Here is a 20,622-nt window from a genome sequence, read left to right on the forward strand (position 1 = left end):
TGAAATTGAGTCCTCAGGTTGTGGCAACATTTCAATGATTGAGCAAGTGAAGCTGAGTGAAGTTATCCCCTTGGTTCGAGAGCCTGATAGTTAAGGTTTAATATTACTCGTGTATATTGTGAAATTTGTTGTTTAGCAGCAACGGTACATTGCAATAAATAATAATTTAAAAACCTATAAATTACATTCAAAGTTCAAAGTAAATTTTATTATCAAAGCACATATATCTCACCATATACAACCCTGAGATTCATTTACTTGTGGGCATTCTCAGCAAATCTGTGTGTAGCCCCCAGTAAACCTCAGGCTAACTCAGCTCGCTTTCGTCTAGGGCAGTGGTCCTCCGGGCCGCGGACCGATACATTGCCGCGAAGCATGCAGTGGTGCAGCGGTAGCCGGGACGCACCCAGCACATCTTTATGAAATCGGCAATCGCCTCTGATCTGGGCTGACATTTATGTGCCAGGCAGCACCTAATTAATTAGCTTGTTTATTTCATAAAGATGTGCTGGGTGCGTCCCGGCTATCGCTGCACCACTGCATTCTTCGCGGCAATGTATCGGTCCGCGGCCCGGAGGTTGGGGACCACTGGTCTAGGGGGAGCAGCCTTCAGCCCTGCCAAACTGGGTAATCAAGTTTGTGTGGATGCTGTGTGATGTACCCCACCACGCCAAATAACAGACAATACACCATATGCAATTAAATGATTACACTTTATAACTCTTACTTTGACGATGTAGATAGTAAAGGAACAAAATAAGAACTGCAAACAACAGGAATTCTGCAGATGCTGGAAATTCAAGCAACACACATATTATTCTCCGTAATTTCCCATTCACCAGCTACTTTAAAAGAACTGTTTAACTGTTTTAAAAAAAAGAAAGAGGCACCATTATTATTAACCAGTTCATGCACACATCGTGGAACTCTTACAGAACCAGGTCCCCCTTCCTCCAGTCGATATCCTCCGATCTCTGCCGACCCTCGAATGGGACCACCCTCGGCGATCAACCAAACGCTCCACACGAGTCTATCCTCGTCTCCTCTCCTTGCCAAAGACCCTGGGCCTTGGACCCCCGCTCGGGGTCAGTTCCGCCACCCAGCTTACAGCATCGCATCTCCTCTCTCTGTCCCCATTGCGCCTTCTGCCCAAAGCCAGCGAAAACAATAGCTTACAGACACACAAGAAAGAATAACATCTATCCCTATTGGTTAGCAAATGAATGCAATTCTTGTTATCAGTAATATAACCCAAACAAGCTGCTAGAGAGAACCACTGCCTCAGCAGTTAACATCACACAGAAGCCATTTTTATTATAACATAACAAAGAAGCCATTTTTATTAGCCTTAGCAATAACATAAAAGAAGAAACCCCTTACACGTGGAATAATATCTATAACAGGATCAATGAAAGATCAACCAGCGTGCAGAAGACAACAAACTGTTCAAATGCAAATATAAATAAATAGCAATAAATAACGAGAACATGAGATGAAGAGTCCTTGAAAGTGAGGTCATTGGTTGTGGGAACGTTACAATGATGGGACAAGTCAGTGTAGTTATCTCCTTTGTTTGAGAGCCTGATGATTGAAGGGTAATGAGTGTTCCTGAACATGGTGGTGCGAGTCCTGGACCTTCCTCCTGATGGCAGCAGTGAGAAGAGAGCATGGCCTGGGTGATGGGGATCTCTGATGATGGATGCTGCTTTCCTACGACAGCACTTCATGTAGAAGTGCCCAGTAGTGGGGAGGGCTTTACCCATGATGTACTGGGCCGTATCCCCTATCTTTTGTAGGATTTTCCTTCGAAAAGAGTCAGAAATATATGTATAAAAAATCAGTAAGTTGTGCAAAATGGGAGGAAAAGATGTAGTGTTTATGGGTTCATTGACGGTTCAGAGATCTGATGGTGGTGGGGAAGAAGCTGTTCCTGAAACACAGGTAAATGATAATGTGCAGGACCATAACGATCTAGATGGTCAAGTCAAGAGTGCATCTTGTACTCACGAACCATTCAATAGTCCTAGAACAGTGGGCTAGAAGATGCCGTTGAGCCTGCTGGTACGTGCTTTCACCTTCTGCCTGAAGGGAGAGGGGAGAAGAGAGAATAATTGGGATAGACAGGGGGTGTAAACCGAGTCTGTGGAGGGGAGGCTGGTTTCTGGGATGTGCTGAGCTCGTCCACAACTCTCCGCAGTTTCTTCCAGCCACGTGCAGAGCAGATTCTGCACCATGCCGTGAGGCATCCGCATAGGATGGGATATTTGTAAGCTCGGAGGTCTTGGAGTGTTGACTTCATGTGTCCATATTTCCACTGCTGGGGGTGTCAGCAGTAAGGTCAATGTGGCGGGGTTACTGAGGACAACCCTGCCCTGTGCCTACGTTCGCCACAGAGGCAAATAATGAAAAAACACAGTCTGTGCCAGGTCCTGCATCCAGTCAACCCACAATACAATGCTGGTCTGTCCTCGGTGCAGTGTCAGAGTCAGAATCGGGTTTAATATCACTGAGATACATAATACAAACAATAAATTATAATAAATATATATAAAAATTAAATTAAGTAGTGCAAAAAGACAGCAAAAAGTAGTGAAGTAGTGTTCTTGGGTTCAGTGTCCATTCAGAAATGGGATGGCAGAGGGGAAGAAGCTGTTCCTGAATCACTGAGTGTGTGTCTTCAGGCTCCTGTACCTCCTTCCTGATGGTAACAATGAGAAGAGGGCATGACGGGTGATGGGGGTCCTTAATGCTGGATGGAGCCTTTCTGAGGCATTGCCTTTTGGAGGTGTCCTCGATGCTGGGGATGCTGGTGTCCACGCTGAAGCTGGCTGATTTTTCAACTTCCTGCAGCTTTTTCTGATCCTGTACAGTGGCCCTCCCACACCAGACGGTGATGCAGCCAGTTAGAATGCTCTCCATGGTACATCTGTAGAAATTTGAAGAGTCTTTCTCAAAATTGGAGAAATGGTCTCCTAAAGGGTTTTGTGCTTGATAATCAGAAGCAGGCTTAATATTACTGTAATTTATGTGTTTTGTGGCAGCAGTACAGTGCAATGATATAAAATTACTGCAAACGGGAAAATAAGGAAATAGTGAATCAAGGTTTAATCGACGCGGTTTGTGGATTGGACTCTGTAGTTCACGTTATGATGTGTTTCTGGTTTCTGTTCACTCCGTTTTTGTTGCTCTTTTGTGCGAATTTGATTGGGGTGGACTATCTCTTTGGCCTGTGGTCAATAAACGACGCAACACTAGATTGAACTGAACTGAGGTGAACTGAAAATTCCTGGACTGTTTCGATGACATTTTGTGATTTGATGTTTTATTTTCTGCGTTTCTCTGCTAATTTTTTTTGTGCGATTTGCTCTTTTTTTGCCTGTTGTGTGTTTGACGTCTATTCTTTGATTTTCTTTGTTACGTAGCTGTCTGCGGGAAGACAAATCTCAGGGATGTACACTTTGAATCTGATGCAAAAGAAAAGGATAGTGAGGTAGTGTTCACGGGTTCAATGTCCATTCAGAAGTTGCTTGGCAGAGGGAAAAAGCTGTTCCTGAATCGTTGAGTGTGTGTCTTCAGGCTCCCATACCTCCTCCTTGATGGTAGATTCTGATTGCTTCATTACAAAATGTAAGAACCTTTAGAGAGGCCTGTGGGAAGGTAATTATTCATTTAGAGATACAGTGTAGAACAGCCCCTTCTGGCCCTTTGAACTGTGCCACCTAGCAACCACCAATTTAACCCCGGCCTAATCACGGGACAATTTACAGTAACCAATTAACCTACTAACCGGTGCGTCTTCGGACTGTGGAAACCTATGTGGTCATGGGAAGAAAATACTTACTTTCTTACAGAGGGCTTAAGAATTGAACTCTGAAGACTGAGACATGAGCTTTAATAACGTTGCACTAACTGCCACTCCATCGTGTCACCCTCATGGTCCTAAAATGAGGGACCGTGATTCCAGGGACGTGGTAGAGAGGCAGGGAGATCTGATGGACGGACAGACGGACGTACGACGATGAGGGGTGTGTACAAAGTAGAGAGAGGGGGATTTCCCTCTGATGGAGAAGCCAAGCTCTGGAGCAGATGGGAATACAATAGAGAGGGGAGTGTCTGAAGGAGAAATCGTTTTAACACTCTCAGAATTAGGAAAAGCGGCTGTGTGGTGACACCGTGCCTTCAGGGAGGAGCCCCCCTCCTGTTGGTCAGGGTTAAGCATGAATGTTACACCCGGCTGCCTACGTGATATGCAAGCAAGCGCAGTACAATATGAAGCAAGCTCCCCCTCTCCGCGCAGCCGATGAACCCAAAGGAAGGGAAGAGACCGGTAGAGTTTGGCACCAGTGACTGCTCAGGAGTTGCCAGTCTCCGTGGAACTCAATGTACGACTGCTTTAGCAACTCCAGCCCTGGAGCTTTCCCTCGGGGCTTACTCCCGAAGCCTTCCCCATGGGTGGGTGTAGAGGTTTGAGATCAGAGTTTTCCTTCTCCCAGATGTCAACCACAGATGACGAGCTCCATCTGCCTGAAGCGACTGGTTTTAAGGTGCCAGTAACCCTCCTGTCAACAGAAACGGTTCCACTCGGCTTAGTAGCTTAGCCACCCTCTCTCTTCTCTCCCCCCTCTCTCTCTTCACCCCCTTCTCTTCCCCCTCTTCCCACCCCTCTCTTCCCCCTCCCCCACTAATTTCACCTTTCTTTCCCCTTCTCTCTTTCCCTCTCACTTCCCCCTCTCTCTCCTCCACTCTCTCTTCTCCCTCACTCCTCCTCACCCCTCTCCTTTCCCCAACTCTCTCTCTTTCCCCTTCTCCTCTCCCCCCCCTCTCTCTCTCCACCCCTCCCCCCTCACCCTCTCTCTCTCCCCTCTCTCCCCCCTCTCTCATCCCCCTCTCTCTCTTTTCCTCTCTTTACGCCCTTTACCTCTTTCTCTCTCTTTTTCCTTCTCTCTCTCTTTCCCTCTCTTTACCCCTCCCCTTTTCCCACTCCCTTCCAAAGCAGATCAGGTTGTGTTCGTCCATCGTTGACGTTGATGAGGACCTCGACACCATTATGATGGTGTCGAGACTAGCGCGTGATTTGGATTTAAGTGAGGGAGAGTTGCGCAGCCTCAGCCTCACTCTCTCTTCCCAATTCCCATCTGGATCCAGTGGCAAGACAGAGTCTAGACGGCTGGAGATGGGACTAGGCGCAGTGGATGACCAGGACGTCTTCTGTGTCTTGTCCAGCTCTACACGTTCCACGACGCTTGCAGAGACCGCCTTCTTGACCGTTGGACCTTCCATTGGTCTCGTCCGCTCAATCCGCCGGAGCCTGTCTTCACATGCTGGGATAGACAACTCTCTATCTCACCGAGGGTTTGAGACCCGTCGGCTACCCTCACCTGGTTTAGCCGGCTTGTTGAAGCCGTTGCCCGGGGTGTGGCCGCTGTCGCATGCAAACAGCTACGGGGAGCCATAGGTGAGAGCTGAGTGCCAGGTGGGGACCAAAGGTGGACTAACTGCCTTGAAAAGGATGCGACATGTTCCTCCACCAGAGGTATTACCCCTCCCTGACACCCCATACACCCCAAAGTAGATCAGGTACATTTTGTGGCGAGGACCTTTAATGGAGATCTGGTGAGGTTCGTGCCCTCTGGAGCTGCAGGCCACAGGAGTCAGTTTTCTGTCAGACAGCGATCAGGCAGAGACCGAATCATCAGGACTGGAGAGGGAGGAGAATGGAGTCAGACAAAGAAGGTGGCTGGTGGGAGGGAGCACAAGGTGAAACTGGGAAAAGGGGAGGGAGTAAATTAAAGAGTTGGGAAGTTGATTGGTGAAAGCGATAAAGGGCTGGAGAAGGGGGAACGTGATAGGAGAGGGTAGAAGAAAGGGAAGGTGGAGGAACACCAGAGGGAGGTAAGGAGAAAGGTGAGAGAGGGAATTGGAATGAGGAATGGTGAAGGAGGGAGCGTAATTACCTGAAATTCCTGAAATGTGTTGTTTTGCTCAGCAGGATATCGTAACACAAAATAAATATTTGTATAAATCGCAATAAGAAATGTATATATAGATTTAAATTAATATAGAAAGAGAGCAAAAAATGACTGAGTAAGTGTTCATGAGTTCAATGTCCATTCAGGACTCTGATGGCGGAGGGGAAGAAGTTATTCTTGAAACATTGAGTGTGTGCCTTCAGGCTCCTGTACCTCCTCCCTGATGATACCAGAGGAAAGATTGGAGATCACACTCACTGGGCGTGTTTCACGTCTATCTCCAGGTCTGTGTCTGTGGCCCAAACTCTGGGTGTGACTGGTTCCCTGGGAGGCACTTTGAGCTCAGACCAGGCCCAACTTCTCTGAATGCTTGAATGAGCATCTTGGATCTCGTAGTGGGAACAGCTTGTGTTCTATAAACTTCAAATAGTTCGTAGTCCCGGGAGAAAGTCCCAGTAAAGGTTAGATTTTTACGTTCTGTCATCTGTGTTTCTCTTGGCCGTGGTCGGTAAGCATGTGTGTGCATAGAGCTTAAATCAATCGGCCTTTGTAAAGAGTAAAAAGTGAAGCTTGTTTCTCTCTCCCTCAAACCCCTAGGATACCCTCAAATCACTTAAATCGGCCTCTGTACAGTTAGTTAGATACTGCCTGTTACGCTGCTGGTGTTTGGGGAATCAATGAAATTCCTTCATCTCTGTCTGTCCTTGGCCATAGTCTCTACCGTGTCCCAGGTGTAGTTCGGGGTCCTCATTTCCGCCTCTATGATACGGCACCAAGTTTTCTTTGTTCTCCTGTGTCTCCTCCATCCTTCAGGGGTCCAATGAAGTGCTGTCTTGGTGATGGAATTGACCTCTCTTCCTCTCACTTGTCCAATCCATCTCCAACATTTCCTCACACTGACTGTGGTCATGTCCTCTTGATGACACTGGAGAAGTAGGGTGTATTTGGAGATCTTCCAGAGGCTCAAGGTGTGGAGAAAGTGAAATGTGTTTCTCACACCCTTCAACCGCTCCAAGCCACCAAACCAGTAGAGCGTAGCCACCCTCACCACCCTTGCCGAGCAAGATCCCGTAAACTCTCTCTGGTAACAGCCAGGGAATTTTAAAGATTAAAGTTTAGCTTTATAAGACCATGAGATATAGGAGCAGACTTATAGGACATTTGGCCCATGGAGTTTGCTTTGCCATTTCACCATGGCTGATCCATTTCCCTCTCAGCCCTAATCTTCTGCCTTCTCCCCGTAATCCTTCAAGCCCTGACCAATCAAGAATCTATCAACCTCTGCCTCAAATATACCCAATGACTCGGCCTCCACAGCCGCCTGTGGTAATGAATTCCACAGACTCACTACTCTTTGGCTAAATAAATTCCTCCTCATCTCTGTTCTAAAGCAGAGGAGAAGATGGTGGCGTGACGCAGCTCGCAGCGGCCACTCCGGTGGTGATGTCTGTTATCTGTCAAGTAGGGTGCTGTGCACAATCCTGATTTGATGGAGACAGATGTGAGAGCATGGAGGAACATCTGGTGAAACTTCTGAAATGCCTGCTTCGCTGCTGCTGCTACTGTGTGGTCCAGAATCTCCAGAGGAGAAGGCCCCAGGTCCTCAGCTTTGCTTGTTGCTCGGCGGCCGGGGCAAGGTCGAAGCGCTTGGCAGAGGATGGTGCTCAGTGCTCGGTGTCGGAGGGCTGGTTGGAGGCTCGATGTTTTCGGACAGACTCAGAGTCCGCTGTGGTCGGGTGCTTCCAATGGTGCTGCATCGGCAAGTTTGCAGCACTTGGAGGTTCATGGCAGGGAGAGTTTCTCCCTTCACCGTCTGCGTGAGATGATGAGTCTATCGGGACTTTGAGACTTTTTTTTTACTGTGCCCATGGTCTGCTCTTTATCAAATTATGGTATTGCTTTGCACTGTTGTAACTATATGTTATAGTTATGTGGTTTTGTCAGTTTTAGTCTTGGTTTGTCCTACGTTTTTCTTGTGATATCATTCTGGAGGAACGTTGTATCATTTTTCAATACATGCATTTCTAAATGGCAGTAAATGAGGACTGAGTGTCCTCATAATCTAATCTAATCTAATCCCTAATCTAATCTAAAAGGATGTCCCTCTATTCTGAGGATGACCCTTCTGGTCCTGGACTCCCCCACTATAGGAAACATCCTCTCCACATCCACTCTATTGAGGCCTTTCAACATTCGATAGGTTTCAGTGAGGTCCCCCCTCATTCTTCTGAATTCCAGTGAGTACAGACCCAGAGTCAAGTGCTCCTCATATAGTAACCCTTTCATTCCCAGAATCATTTTTGTGAACCTCCTCTGAACCCTCTACAAATTCAGTACATCCTTTCTTAGGTAAAGTGCCCAAAACTGCTCACAATACTCCAAATGAGGCCTCACCAGTGCTTTTAAATCTTATTATTACATCCTTGCTTTTATATTCCAGTCCTCTCGAAATGAATGCTAACATTGCACTTGCTTTTCTCAACACCGACTCAACCTGAAAACTAACCTTTAGGGATTTGCAGTGCTCTACATTACGAATGTCCAACAGGACCTTGCGCTCACAAGAAAGATGTCCAAGACAATACTCGCACCATTTGTTGGATCGTGCACTGTCTCGGATTCCTTCCTCCTTGGGTGGTGCTAGAGGCAGCTTGTGTATCCTGTATCTGTAGAACTGGTTCCCTTCAGAGTGTGTATAATTTCAGCATCCCCAGCAGCAGTCCTGGGAGACGCCGGTTGTTATTAACATAGAAATATAGAAAACCTACAGCACAATACAGGCCCTTCGGCCCACAAAGCTGTGCCGATCATGTCCCTACCTTAGAACTACCGAAGCTTACCCACAGCCCTCTATTTTTCTAAGTTCCATGTATCCATCCAGGAGTCTCTTAAAAGACCCTATCATTCCCACCTCCACCACTGCTGCCAACAGCCCATTCCATGCACTCACCACTCTCTGCATAAAAACGTTACCCCTGACATCTCCTCTGTACCTATTTCCAAGCACCAGAAAACTATGCCCTCTCCTGCTGGCCATTTCAGCCCTGGGAAAAAACCTCTGACTATCCACACGATCACTGCCTCTCATCATCTTATACACCTCTATCAGGTCACCTCTCATCCTCTGTCGCTCCAAGGGGAAGAGGCCGAGTTCACTCAACCTATTCTCATAAGGCATGCTCCCCAATCCAGGCAACATCCTTGTAAATCTCCTCTGCACCCTTTCTATGGTTTCCACATCCTTCCTGTAGTGAGGTGACCAGAACTGAGCACAGTATTCCAAGTGGGGTCTGACCAGGGTCCTATATAGCTGCAACATTACCTCTCGACTCCTAAACTCAATCCCACGGTCGATGAAGGCCAATGCACCGTATGCCTTCTTAACCACAGAGTCAACCTGCGCAGCAGCTTTGAGTGTCCTATGGACTTGGACCCCAAGATCCCCCTGATCCTTAATACGTGGATGTTTGTGGGTACCTGCTAATATCAGCAAGATGGTGGTGATGTCCCACAGTCAGTTCACAAAACTACTTCTTCTGCTGGAACTCATCCCTGCAGGTGGCCTGAGTACCACACCTTTCCATACACCTCCTCCCTCACCTCCATTCAGGGTCTCAAACAGCCCTTCCAGGTGAGTCAACTCTTCGCCTGTGATTCTGCTGGGGTCGTCTATTGTGTCCCATGCTCTTGATGTGGCCTCCTCCACACCGGTGAAACCCCCCCCCCCACTCCTATATTGGGGGACCGCTCCGTTGAGCACCTCTGCTCCATCCACCACAAGCGGGACTTCCCGGTGACCGAACATTTTAATTCCCATTCCCATTCCCGTTCCAACGTGTCGGTCCTCAGCCTCCTCTTGTGCCAAGATGAGGCCACCCTCAGGGTGGAGGAGCAACACCTTGTATTCCACCTGGGTGGCTCCAACCTGGTGGCATGAATATCGATTTCTCCTTCCCGTAAACAAAAATCCCCCACCTCCTCATCCCTACTCTGAACTTTTACTTCTTCCCACCTCCCTATTACTTCCCCCTGGGTCCCCGCCCCCTTCCCTTTCTCCTAAGGTCCTCTCTCCGCTTGTTTCAGACGCTTTCCTCTCCTGCCCTTGACCTTTCCCACCCACTTGGCTTCCTTCCCCTCCCTCTTCCTTCTAATTCTGGCATCTTCCCCTTTCATGTTCAGTCCTGAAAAGCGGCCTCGGCCCGAAAAGTCGACTGTTTATTCCTCTCCATAGATGCTGCCTGACCGCTGAGTTTCTCCAGGATTTTGTGCATGTTACTTTGGATTTCAGGCATATGCAGGCTTTCCTGTGTTTTTTTTTCTCCTTTTAAATATAGTTTCACCACTAATCTGTGTGTGATTGGAGCCTGTAAATTACATTTCAATGTTGTGTTTTTGGGCCGACTGAGCTTTTGCTGTCTCTGGGGGAATTCAGTGAGGCTGAGGGCAAAGGGTGCAGCGTAGAGGCAGAGTGTGAACCCGTGATCGGGCCTATCACTCGCCGACTGAAGTGTTGAGCAAGACTGGAATGGACGAGGATGAGAGCGGAATGCGAGCAGATGGGTGTTCAGCGCCGTCTACCTGTGTCTGACTGGTCTCCCTCTCCCTTCTCCTCACTGCAGGAGTCTTGGGTCTTGGGCAAGGTTTGATAGACACAGTTTGTGGATTGGACTCGTTTTTAGACAACTAGTTCATGTTATATGTGTCTCTGGTTGCTCCTTTTTTTGTTGCTATTTTGTGTGATTTTGATCGGGGCGGACTGGCCTGCAGTCAGTGAACGACACGGAGCTAACTCGAACTAAACTGAACACTCCTACACTGCTTCGAGGACTCTGCAGTTTGACGTTAAATATTCTGTATGTTTCTCGCTGTTGTCTTGTTGTTTGCGTGATTGAGGCTCTCCTTCGGGACAACGTCCCTGTTGACTTTAAAATAAAAACGTCACAGACGTATGTCTAGAAAAGGTGCCGGAATAGGGCCAGTGACATCGTGAAGGGTCCCGCCCCCCCTGCTCATGGACTGTCTGTCCCACTCCCGTCAGGGAGGAGGCTACGTAGCATCCATACCAGGACCACCAGACTCAAAAGCAGTTACTTTCCCCAAGCGGTGAGGCTGACCGATTGACTGAGACACAGTACAGAGCAGCCCCTTCTGGACTTTCGATCTGCTCTGTCCAGCAATCCCCTGATTTGACCCCCGCCTGATCGCCAGGCAATTAACAACCTACAATGAGGCACTCGGAGGAAACCCACGCGGTCACAGGGAGAACATACAAAACCCTTACAGGCAGTGGTGGGAAATGACTGCACATAAGGCGTTGTGGTGCTACCATATCTCCCATCAACACCTCCACCGACTACCCCAGCCCTCCACACCCCCAACTACCACTACCTCATCATTTCCTGTTAGAGTCACCTTATGTCCAGACACTCCTGTGCAGAGCATCACTTTATGGGCATACTATGTGTATAAGCTATCTTCTGTATTTATATTTATTGATGTTTTAAAAAATTGCTCTTTATCTTATTGTGTTTTTTTAAGTGCTGCATTGGATCCAGAGTAACAACTATTTCATTCTCCTTTGCACTCGTGTGCGGGCAACGACGCTGAACAATCTTGTATCTTGATAACCCCTATGATGTTAGACTGGTGTCTGCCTGTGTGTCAGGCACTTTCTATTTTAGTGAGATAGTATCAAGTACTTCAGAATGCTGGGGAATGTAACTGAAACCAAAGGTGTGCTCAGGCAGAGACCTGGAGGGACACTTAACACAAATTGAATGGCACTGTGAGAGGGATAGCAATCTCAGGTTATTTGTACATTTTGTTCAAAATAGCAGGACTTGGCAGCACTGCGCTCCAGGCTGGGAATAATTATCAGCTCCCAGCCGGGGAATTGAACTTAAATAAATCTGGAATTGAATCTCACCTCAGTAATTGTGCCACGAAAATAGAGACTGTGTGGTGCAGGAAATCTGCTCTTAGCCAGTCGAGCCCAGTGAGCTCAGACACACGCTGAGTTATACTAGACCTCGTGATGAATACAATCTGAACGAATCAGTCAGAGAGGCCAGGGCTCGGGCAGCCTCTGTGGAGGCAGATTCAGAGCGGTGGAAGATGTCTGCCATCGAGTTCATCTTCAAAAGTGGATTCCTCAAGAATGTGGTGTCCATCACCCAGGACATGCCCTCTCCTCATTGCTACCATCAGGAAGGAGGTACAGGAGCCTGAAGACATACACTCAATGATTCAGGAACAGCTTCTTCCCCTCTGCCATCAGATTTCTGAATGGACATTGAACCCATGAACACTACCTCACTACTTTTTCCTCTCTTTTTGCACTATTTTCCCACACTCATGGACATTAAGTCGTTATTCACATTTTTCTTTGTAACTTATAGTAATTTTAGATGTTTGCACTGTTCTGCAGCCGGGAAACAACAGTTTTCATGAAATATGTGGTAATAAACCTGATTCATGATTCAGAGCAATCCCACACTAATGTCCCGGTAATCTGTCCCCCCGTACAAGGCTAGTTTCTCCTTTCACCCACACGAATTTTACCGTGGCAGACTGACACACCATCCCGTACGTCTTTGCACTACAGGAGGGAACCGGACACCTGCGAGGAAACCTACACAGTAACAGGGAAACGTGCAAATGCCACGCACACAATGCCTGAGATCAGGACCCCCTCAGCCAGGACATGTCCTCTTCTGATTGCTACCATCAGGGAGGAGCCTGAAGACACACATTCAGCTATTCAGGAACTGCTTGTTCCCCTCTACCATCAGATTTCTGAATGGACATTGAAGCCATGAACTCTACCTCTACTTTTTTTGTTTCCATCTCTTATGCAATGTGCATTTATTTATTTTATATATACTTATTTTAATTTATAGATTTTTATTACTATGTATTGCAATGGGTGGCGGAGTGGAGATATGTCTCTACCAAAGGCACTCCTTCCCTCCCTTAGCCTGCAGGTCACCCTTGGGCGAGGTGTAGCACCTGCTTACCCCCCCCCCCAACCGATCAGGGTCAGGTGACCATGGGAGCAGGTGGTGACGGTCGTTTGAGCAGCTGGTGCAGATCACAAGTCCTGGTCATGTGACCACTGACACCAGGCAGACAATCTCTGAAGAGTATTGACAATGGCTGGGGTCACCCGTCTTGTAAAGACACTGCCCAGAAGAAGGCAATGGCAAACCACTGCCCAGAAGAAGGCAATGGCAAACTAGTTCTGTAGAAAGCTTTGCCAAGAACAATCATGTCCGTGGATAAGACCATGATCGCTCACATCAGACGAGGCACATAACCAATGAATGAACTGGAAATGGCATTAAACAATCAAGAATATTTGCACTGCATCTTGGTACATGTGACAATACAAATGACCTTTGACATTCACAGGAGGCCAGGGACGACAGATGTTGGAATCTGGAATGAGAAACTATCGGCAGATTGGAACAAGGAGAGTGCAGATGTTGGCTGCCAGAGCAACACACAAAATGCTGTAGGAATTCAGCGCGTTGGGCGGATCTGTGGAGGGAAATGGACAGCTGAAGTTTTGAGGGGAGAACCCTTTATAAAAGGACCAGAAATGTTGATGGTTCATTTGCCCCCGCAGATGCTGACTGACCTGTTGATTTCCTGCTCCAGCTCTTTGTGTGTTGTTACCTCCTGATGCAAAGTTTCAACCTGAAATGTGGACAGCTCCTCCCTCCACCCGCCCCCCCGCACCGTGCCCACAACGGTGCTGCTCGATCTGTTGATTTCCCCCAGCTGACCAGCAAGAGGCCACTCAGGATCGGAAAAAGTTGCAGAATGTTGTAAACTCAGTCAGTTTTATCAGGGGCACTAGCCTCCCCAGCATCAAGGACATCTTCAAAAGGTGATGGCTCAAATAGGCAGCATCCATCATTAAGGACCCCCATCACCCAGGACATGCCCTCTTCTCATTGCTACTATCGAGGAGGAGGTACAGGAGCCTGAAGACATGCACTCAACTTTTCATGTACAGCTGGTATGGGAACTGTACCTCCCTTAATCACAGGACTCTGCAGAGAGTGGTGCGGACAGTCCAGCGCATCTGTAGATGTGAACTTCCCATGATTCAGGACATTTACAAGGACAGGTGTGTGAAAAAGGGCATGTAGGATCATTGGGGACCTGAGTCACCCCAACCACAAACTGTTCCAGCTGCTGCCATCCAGGAAACCGTACCACAGCATAAAAGCCAGGACCAACAGGCTCCGGGACAGCTTCTTCCACCAGGCCATCAGACTGATTAACTCATGCTGATTTGAGTGTACTCTATATTACACTGACTGTTCTATTTATTATAAATTACTATGATTGCACTGGCACATTTAGACAGAGAGGTAACATAAAGATTTTTACTCCTCATGTATGTGAAGGATGTAAGAAATAAAGTCAATTCAATTCAAATTCAAATTCAGATTCTTCCCCTCTGCCACCTGATTTCTGAATATCCATGGAACCATGAACGTTACTTCATTATATTTTTGCTGCCTTTTGGCATTGTTTATGTAATTTTCAAATATACCATATATACTTATTGTCAATGATAGTTTTCATTATGTATTGCGCTGAGCAAGACAACAAGTTTCACCACATCGTTTGCTCGTTTGTTATGTTCGTTATGGGCTAAATAGGGGCAACATCTTGCCCAAGGGTGACCTGCAGGCTAACAGACTAACAGAGGGAAGGAGCACCTTAAACCTCCTTTGGCAGAGTCAGATCTCCAGCCCATCATCCTTTCACGATATATGTCAGTGACATTAAATCTGATTCTGAAAAAGTGTCGACATTTCTAGCCAGAGGTGGTTCTGACCCTGTCTCCTTAGACACCACCCGAGTTTAGGGTTTACTGATTGTTCACTGGTGTTTGTGGTCATGTTTTATGCAAGGCTATGCCCAAGAACTAAACTTTGATCGAACACACGCCATTACCAGCTGAGTCCCTCTGGCCAACAGCGTCATGCGGACACTTTGCAGTTCCTCCTGAAGGACTGTAGTGTTTCTGGAAGGGACTCATCCCCACCTTCTCATGGGGAATTGGCAGTCAGCAATAAATTTTGGCCTGCCACTGAAAGCCCAATTCCAAGAAATATTAAAGATGATCATTTGGATTAGAGTCTGAGGCTTCATAAGGCATTGGTCAGACTGCACTTGGAGTATTGTGAGCAATTTTGGGTCCCTTATCTAAGAAAAGATGTGGTGGCTTTGAAGAGAGTCCAGAGGAGGGTCACAAGAAGATCACGGCAATGAAAGAGTTAACATATGAGGAGTATTTGATGGCTCTGGGCCTGTACTTGCTGGACATAATAACAATGGGGGGGGGGGGAAATCTCATTGAAACATATCAAACATTGAAAGGCTTAGCTCGAGTGGATGTGGATAGGGATGTTTCCTATGGTGGGGGAATCTAGGACCAGAGGACACAGCCTCAGAACAGAGGGATGTCCATGCAGAGTGGAGATGAGGAGGAATTTCTTTAGCCAGGGAGTGGTGAATCTGTGGAATTCGCTGTCACAGGCAGCTTTGGAGGCCAAATCATTGAGTATATTTAAAGCGGAGATTGATAGGGCTCTTTATTAGTAAGGACGTCAAAGGAGAAGGGAGGAGAATGCGTTGAGAAAGATAATAAGTGGAATGGCATAGGAGACTCAATGGGCCGAATAGCCTAATTCTGCTCCTATGGTCTTATTTCTTATTTGTGCATTTGGTTTAGTGACTGAAAATCCTTTGACCATTCCGTCTCCTCCCTGTCAGGATCAGTGAAGCTGCCATCTACAAAGACCACCCAGTTGTGGTGACCAGCCACATCATCTCGCTGAAGATCGAGCCCCCTCCCTCACTCTCCCACAATCTGTCAGGCTCGCCGCTCACCACCATCAGTCTGACCCACATCCTGGTAAGGTGTTGGGGCCATGGGGTGAGGTGGAGGGTGGGCTGTTGGTATGAGGAGGGGTCAGAACTCCTGGTGGACATTGACCGTGCAGGGTACCGTAGGCCAGCCTGGAACCTTGGTGCTGCACTGCAGCAGATTCAATTGTTTTCAGACAGCGGCGAGATGGAGAACAAATACCAAAATCTTTGTAAATACGTGAGATTCTGCAGAAGCTGGAAATCTAGAGCAACACACACAAAATGCTGGAGGAACTCAGCAGGTCGGGCAGTGCCTATGGAAATGAACAAACAGTCAACATTTTGGGTCTAGATCCTTCTTCAGGACTGGAAAGGAAGGGGGAAGATGCCAGAATAAAAAGGTGGGGGGAGGAGAAGGAGGACAGGCTAGAAAGTGATGGGTGAGATCATGGGGGGTGGGAAAGGTTAAGGGCTGGAGATAAAGGAATCTGATAGGAGAGGAGAGTGGACCATGAGAGAAAGAAAGAGGGGCACTGGGGGAGGTGATAGGCAGGTGAAGAGAAGAGGTAAGTGGGGAACAGAAGAAGAGGGAAAGAGAATCTAGAAGAGTCATTGACACAGGAGATTCTGCAGATGCCAGAAAACTAGAGAAACACACACAGTGCTGGAGGAATTCTGCAGGTCAGGCAGCATCTATGAAGAGGAATAAACAGTCAACATTTTGGGTCAAGATCCTTCTTCAGGACTGGAAAATAAGGGGGAAAATGCCAGAATAAAAGGGTGGGGGGAGGTGAAGGAAGACAAGCTACAAGGAAACAGGTGAAGCCAGGTAGGAGGAGGAGAAGTAGGAAGCTGGGAGGTGATTGGTGGTAAAAGCAAAGGGCTGAAGAAGAAGGAATCTGATAGGAGAGGAGAGGAGAGTGTTGCTCCAGATTTTTCAGGGTTCTTATCTACTCCCCCGCCCCATCTCTACCCCGCATGCGCTGTGCAGACACAGAGGGAGGTCAAACTTTTGCAGTGTCAACCTTCATGTTCCATGTGAACAGTGTGGAGTCCTGCTTCTACCTTGTATGTACAATAAACGGGCAGAAAAGGGAATGATATGGACGTTGTAGGCGGGAGGGATTAGTTGAGTTAGGTGGTTAATTACTAGTTTAATTGGTTTAGCACAACTTTATATAGAACAGGACAGCACAGTACAGGCCATTCGGCCCACAATATTGTGCTGACCGTGCAAACTTCTCCAAGATCAATCTGACCCTTCCTTCCCACATAGCCTACCAGTTTTCTTTCATCCATGTGCTTGTCTAAGAGGCTCTTAAATGCTCCTAATGTATTTCTCTCTACCACCACTCCTGGCAGGGTATTCCACGCACCAAAACAAAAACTCTGTAAAACAAAACTTAATTTTGATATCTCCTTCCAGTGAACAAGTTTCCCACTCTGGACTTTCCACTTCTTCTCAACTGCCTATTACTTCTCACTGGGTCCCTTCCACCTTCCCTTTCTCCCATGGTCCACTCTTCCCTCCTATCGGGTTCCTTCTTCTCCAGCTCTTGACCTTTCTCACCCATGTGACATGACCTATCACCTTCCAGCTAGCTCCCTTCCCCTCTCCTCACATTTTATTCTGGCACCTTCCCCCTCTAGTCTCAATTCTGAAGAAGGGTCTCGGCCCAAAACATCGACTGTTGATTCATTTCTGGAGGTTCTCCCTGACCTGCTGAGTTCCTCCAGCATTCTGTGTGTGTTGTTCTGGATTTCCCTGAAACTTTCCTCCAATCACCTTCTTGTATTAGCCATTTCCACCCTGGCAGAAAAGTCTCTGGCTATCCACTCGATCTATGCCTCTTGTCAACTTGTGCATCTCTATCAAGTCACCCCTCGTCCTCCTCCACGTGACGTAGTCCGTGGGAGCTTGCTGTGTCCACCATCTTTCCAACGCCACGCCAGGAGAGTGACCACATCTCCGTTGGTGAGTGGGCAGATCCTGGGTGTCAGGAAATGCCACAGGCACCGAGAAACAGTGAACAGCTTGTCTCACGCAGTGCTCATACAGATTAGAGCGTTGCAGAGTGCATTCGGGTAGAACAAGGTTAAACAATACCGGAATGCATGTCAGGAAATGCAGAGGAGACTTGACCCAAATTCAGGGCAGCAGAGACGATTTGTGGGGTGAGCAATAACTTTAATAATAAACTGCAAAATAACAAGCCACAAGAGAGAACAGGCACGAAAAGGCAACTGAAGTTTAGGAGCAACTGGATGAGGCTGGCTGGTTCATTGGGGGAACAAGGGCTGTGGAGGTGGGCTGGGTTTAAATAGGCTCCCGGTGATGAGTCTGGGAATGAATGGCAGGGGAATCCTAACAGCTGTGAGGAGCCTGCCTGTGCAGCACTGACACTGGGTCTGGGTTAGTTGTCACAGGAAGGGATGCTTTGAAAGGGGTTCGGCGGAGCTTGAAGCTGTGTCTGTGAGTGCTGGTTCTCCCAAGGACCACCCTCCGCCTCGTGGTAGGGAAACTATTGGCAGAAACTTGGTGCTTGTGAGAGCGAGAGGGAGAGTGTCACAATCGCCGCCAACACAGCGTGTCTCAGGCCATGCTTGTCTGAAACAAATTCTGACCTTATTTGTGTTTATTTAAAATATCACTCCACCTCCTTGATGGCTTTCCAGTGTGAATGAGGCCAAGTTACCACAGGGACAACGGTGTACCCTCATGACATACAGTGTATACAACAAACAAAACAACGTTCCTCCGGATAACAGTGTACTCTCACTACATACAGTATATACAACAAACACTACAACATTCCTCTGGACAATGGTGTACCCCCACTGTATATATCACACACAGCACAGAAGACGAAATATTATCATAAATAAGTTGCATCCATACCACTCACCCTCCTGCCCCTGGCACTCGTTCTCCACCACCTGCCCCACACCCCTACGTCCCCTGGTACTCCACTCTTGCCATTCCCACCGTACTTTGCTCTCCCCGGATTTACAAACTCACTCTCCGCTCCACAATGACAAATACTGTACTGTGCAAAAGTCTTGGACGCTCTAGCTCTATACTGTTTATACGCCTAAGACTTCTGCACAGTGCAGTACAGAGATATTCATCGTTTGTACAGACAACATTCACACAAAATACAGGGGTTTCCAGTTTTTTTTATGCCACGGGCCAACACCATTAAGCAAGGGTTACATGGACCCAGGTTGGGAACCCCAGCTTTCGCCAGTCTTGCAGCCTGTTATCCCACTGAGCTGACTACCCTGAATTTTCCTGTTCATGCATTGTGCTATGATGGAGGCCCAGGTGTTGTCCATTCGTGGATACTTAAGCGTAGTGGTGAGTGCAACGCCATCTTGTTTAGTGCGTTGGAGTTCAGAGTTCAGTTCTGACATCTCCTGAAAGGAAGAATGTCCGTCCTTCCCATGTGCGTGTGAATTTTCTCTGGGTTTCATCCCACAGCCCAAGGACGTACCAGTTATTAGCTAAATTGGTTATTTTAAATTGTCCTGTGTTTGGACTAGGGTTAAACTGGTGGGTTGCTGGGTGTCATGGCTCGAAGGGCCGGGGAGGCCTGTTTCATAAAGTATTTCTATGTCAGGAGTGCCCAACGTCTTTTATGCCACGGACCACTACTGTGAACCGAGGGGTCTGTGGTCCCAGGGTGGGAACCCCTGATCGAAATAAATAAACCAGAATCAGGTTTAATATCACCAGAACATGTTGTGAAATTTGTTTTTTTGTGCAGCAGTACACTGCGATAAATAGCAAAAAAAATTATAAATTACAATGAGAAGTTATTGTAATTTTGTGTGTGCCTCTCTGCTGGCCTCTCCTCCTCCAGCCCCTCCCACCTACCTAGCTTCATCTATCACCTTCGAGCTTGTCCTCCTTTCCTTCCCCTCTCCCCCCATCTTTTCATTCTGTCACCTTCTCCTTCCTTTCCAGTCCTGAAGAAAGTTCTCAGCCCGAAACTTCATAGATGCTGCCGGACCTGCTGAGTTCCTCCAGCATTTTGTGTGTGTTGCTCTGGACTTCCAGCATCTGCAGAATCCCTTGCGTTTATAAGAAATATATAGACTGTGAATATATATAAATTCAATAAGTTGTGCAGAAAGGGAATTTTAGAAAAGTACTGAAGTAGTGTTCTTGGGTTCAATGTCTGTTTAGAAATCTGATGGGAGAGGGGAAGAAGCTGTTCCTGAATCATTGAGTGTGTGTCTTCAGGCTTCTGTACTTCGTCCTTGATGTCCTGGGTGATGGGGGTCCTTAGTGATGGATTCAGAGTGTAGACGGCGCAGGACTAGGCTCTCGGTACAAAATTGTTCTCTGCCTAGTCTTTGGAGAATTCATTCTTCGGTTGCTGACATCAACCACTGAGACAATTTATTGGATACTTTTAAAGGCCAAAGATTTTAATTTAATTAATCTGAGCCTTCGAGCAATGGTTGTAGAAATAGCGCAGCTGCTTGATTTGAAGTTTTGTTTTGCCTTGGCGAGAGATGCACAAATGCAATTTGCAGACAGGAATCTGTGAGGCCGTGTGTCTGCTGCCCGGGCTGTAAGTGTTGGAGGAGATTTTTAATTTGGCGCAGGCTGCAGTTAATAGGAGGCTCGTTTTCAGGGAGGCTGCGGGCCTGGCATTTCACTCTTGTGATCTCACTGAAGAGTTGGCAGAAACTCTCTCTCACACGCTGCAAGTTATCCACAGGCATTCTTTGTTTCTTGGTTCAGCTAGTTACT

At 47.4% G+C, this 20,622-nt stretch overlaps 1 protein-coding gene across 4 annotated transcripts in view; it reads left to right on the forward strand.

Annotated features, from left to right (window-relative positions):
• Window positions 1–20,622, forward strand: part of adgrd1 (adhesion G protein-coupled receptor D1) — a 172,677-nt gene that overhangs the window by 60,204 nt on the left and 91,851 nt on the right. For all 4 annotated transcript variants that reach the window (XM_072240785.1, XM_072240786.1, XM_072240787.1 and 1 more), the window contains one exon: window positions 15,765–15,906. In XM_072240785.1, the coding sequence (XP_072096886.1) occupies window positions 15,765–15,906 (142 nt within the window). The remainder of the gene's footprint in view (window positions 1–15,764; window positions 15,907–20,622) is intronic.

Source organism: Mobula birostris, chromosome 22 (genome assembly GCF_030028105.1).
Source record: "Mobula birostris isolate sMobBir1 chromosome 22, sMobBir1.hap1, whole genome shotgun sequence".
Lineage (NCBI taxonomy): Eukaryota > Metazoa > Chordata > Chondrichthyes > Myliobatiformes > Myliobatidae > Mobula > Mobula birostris.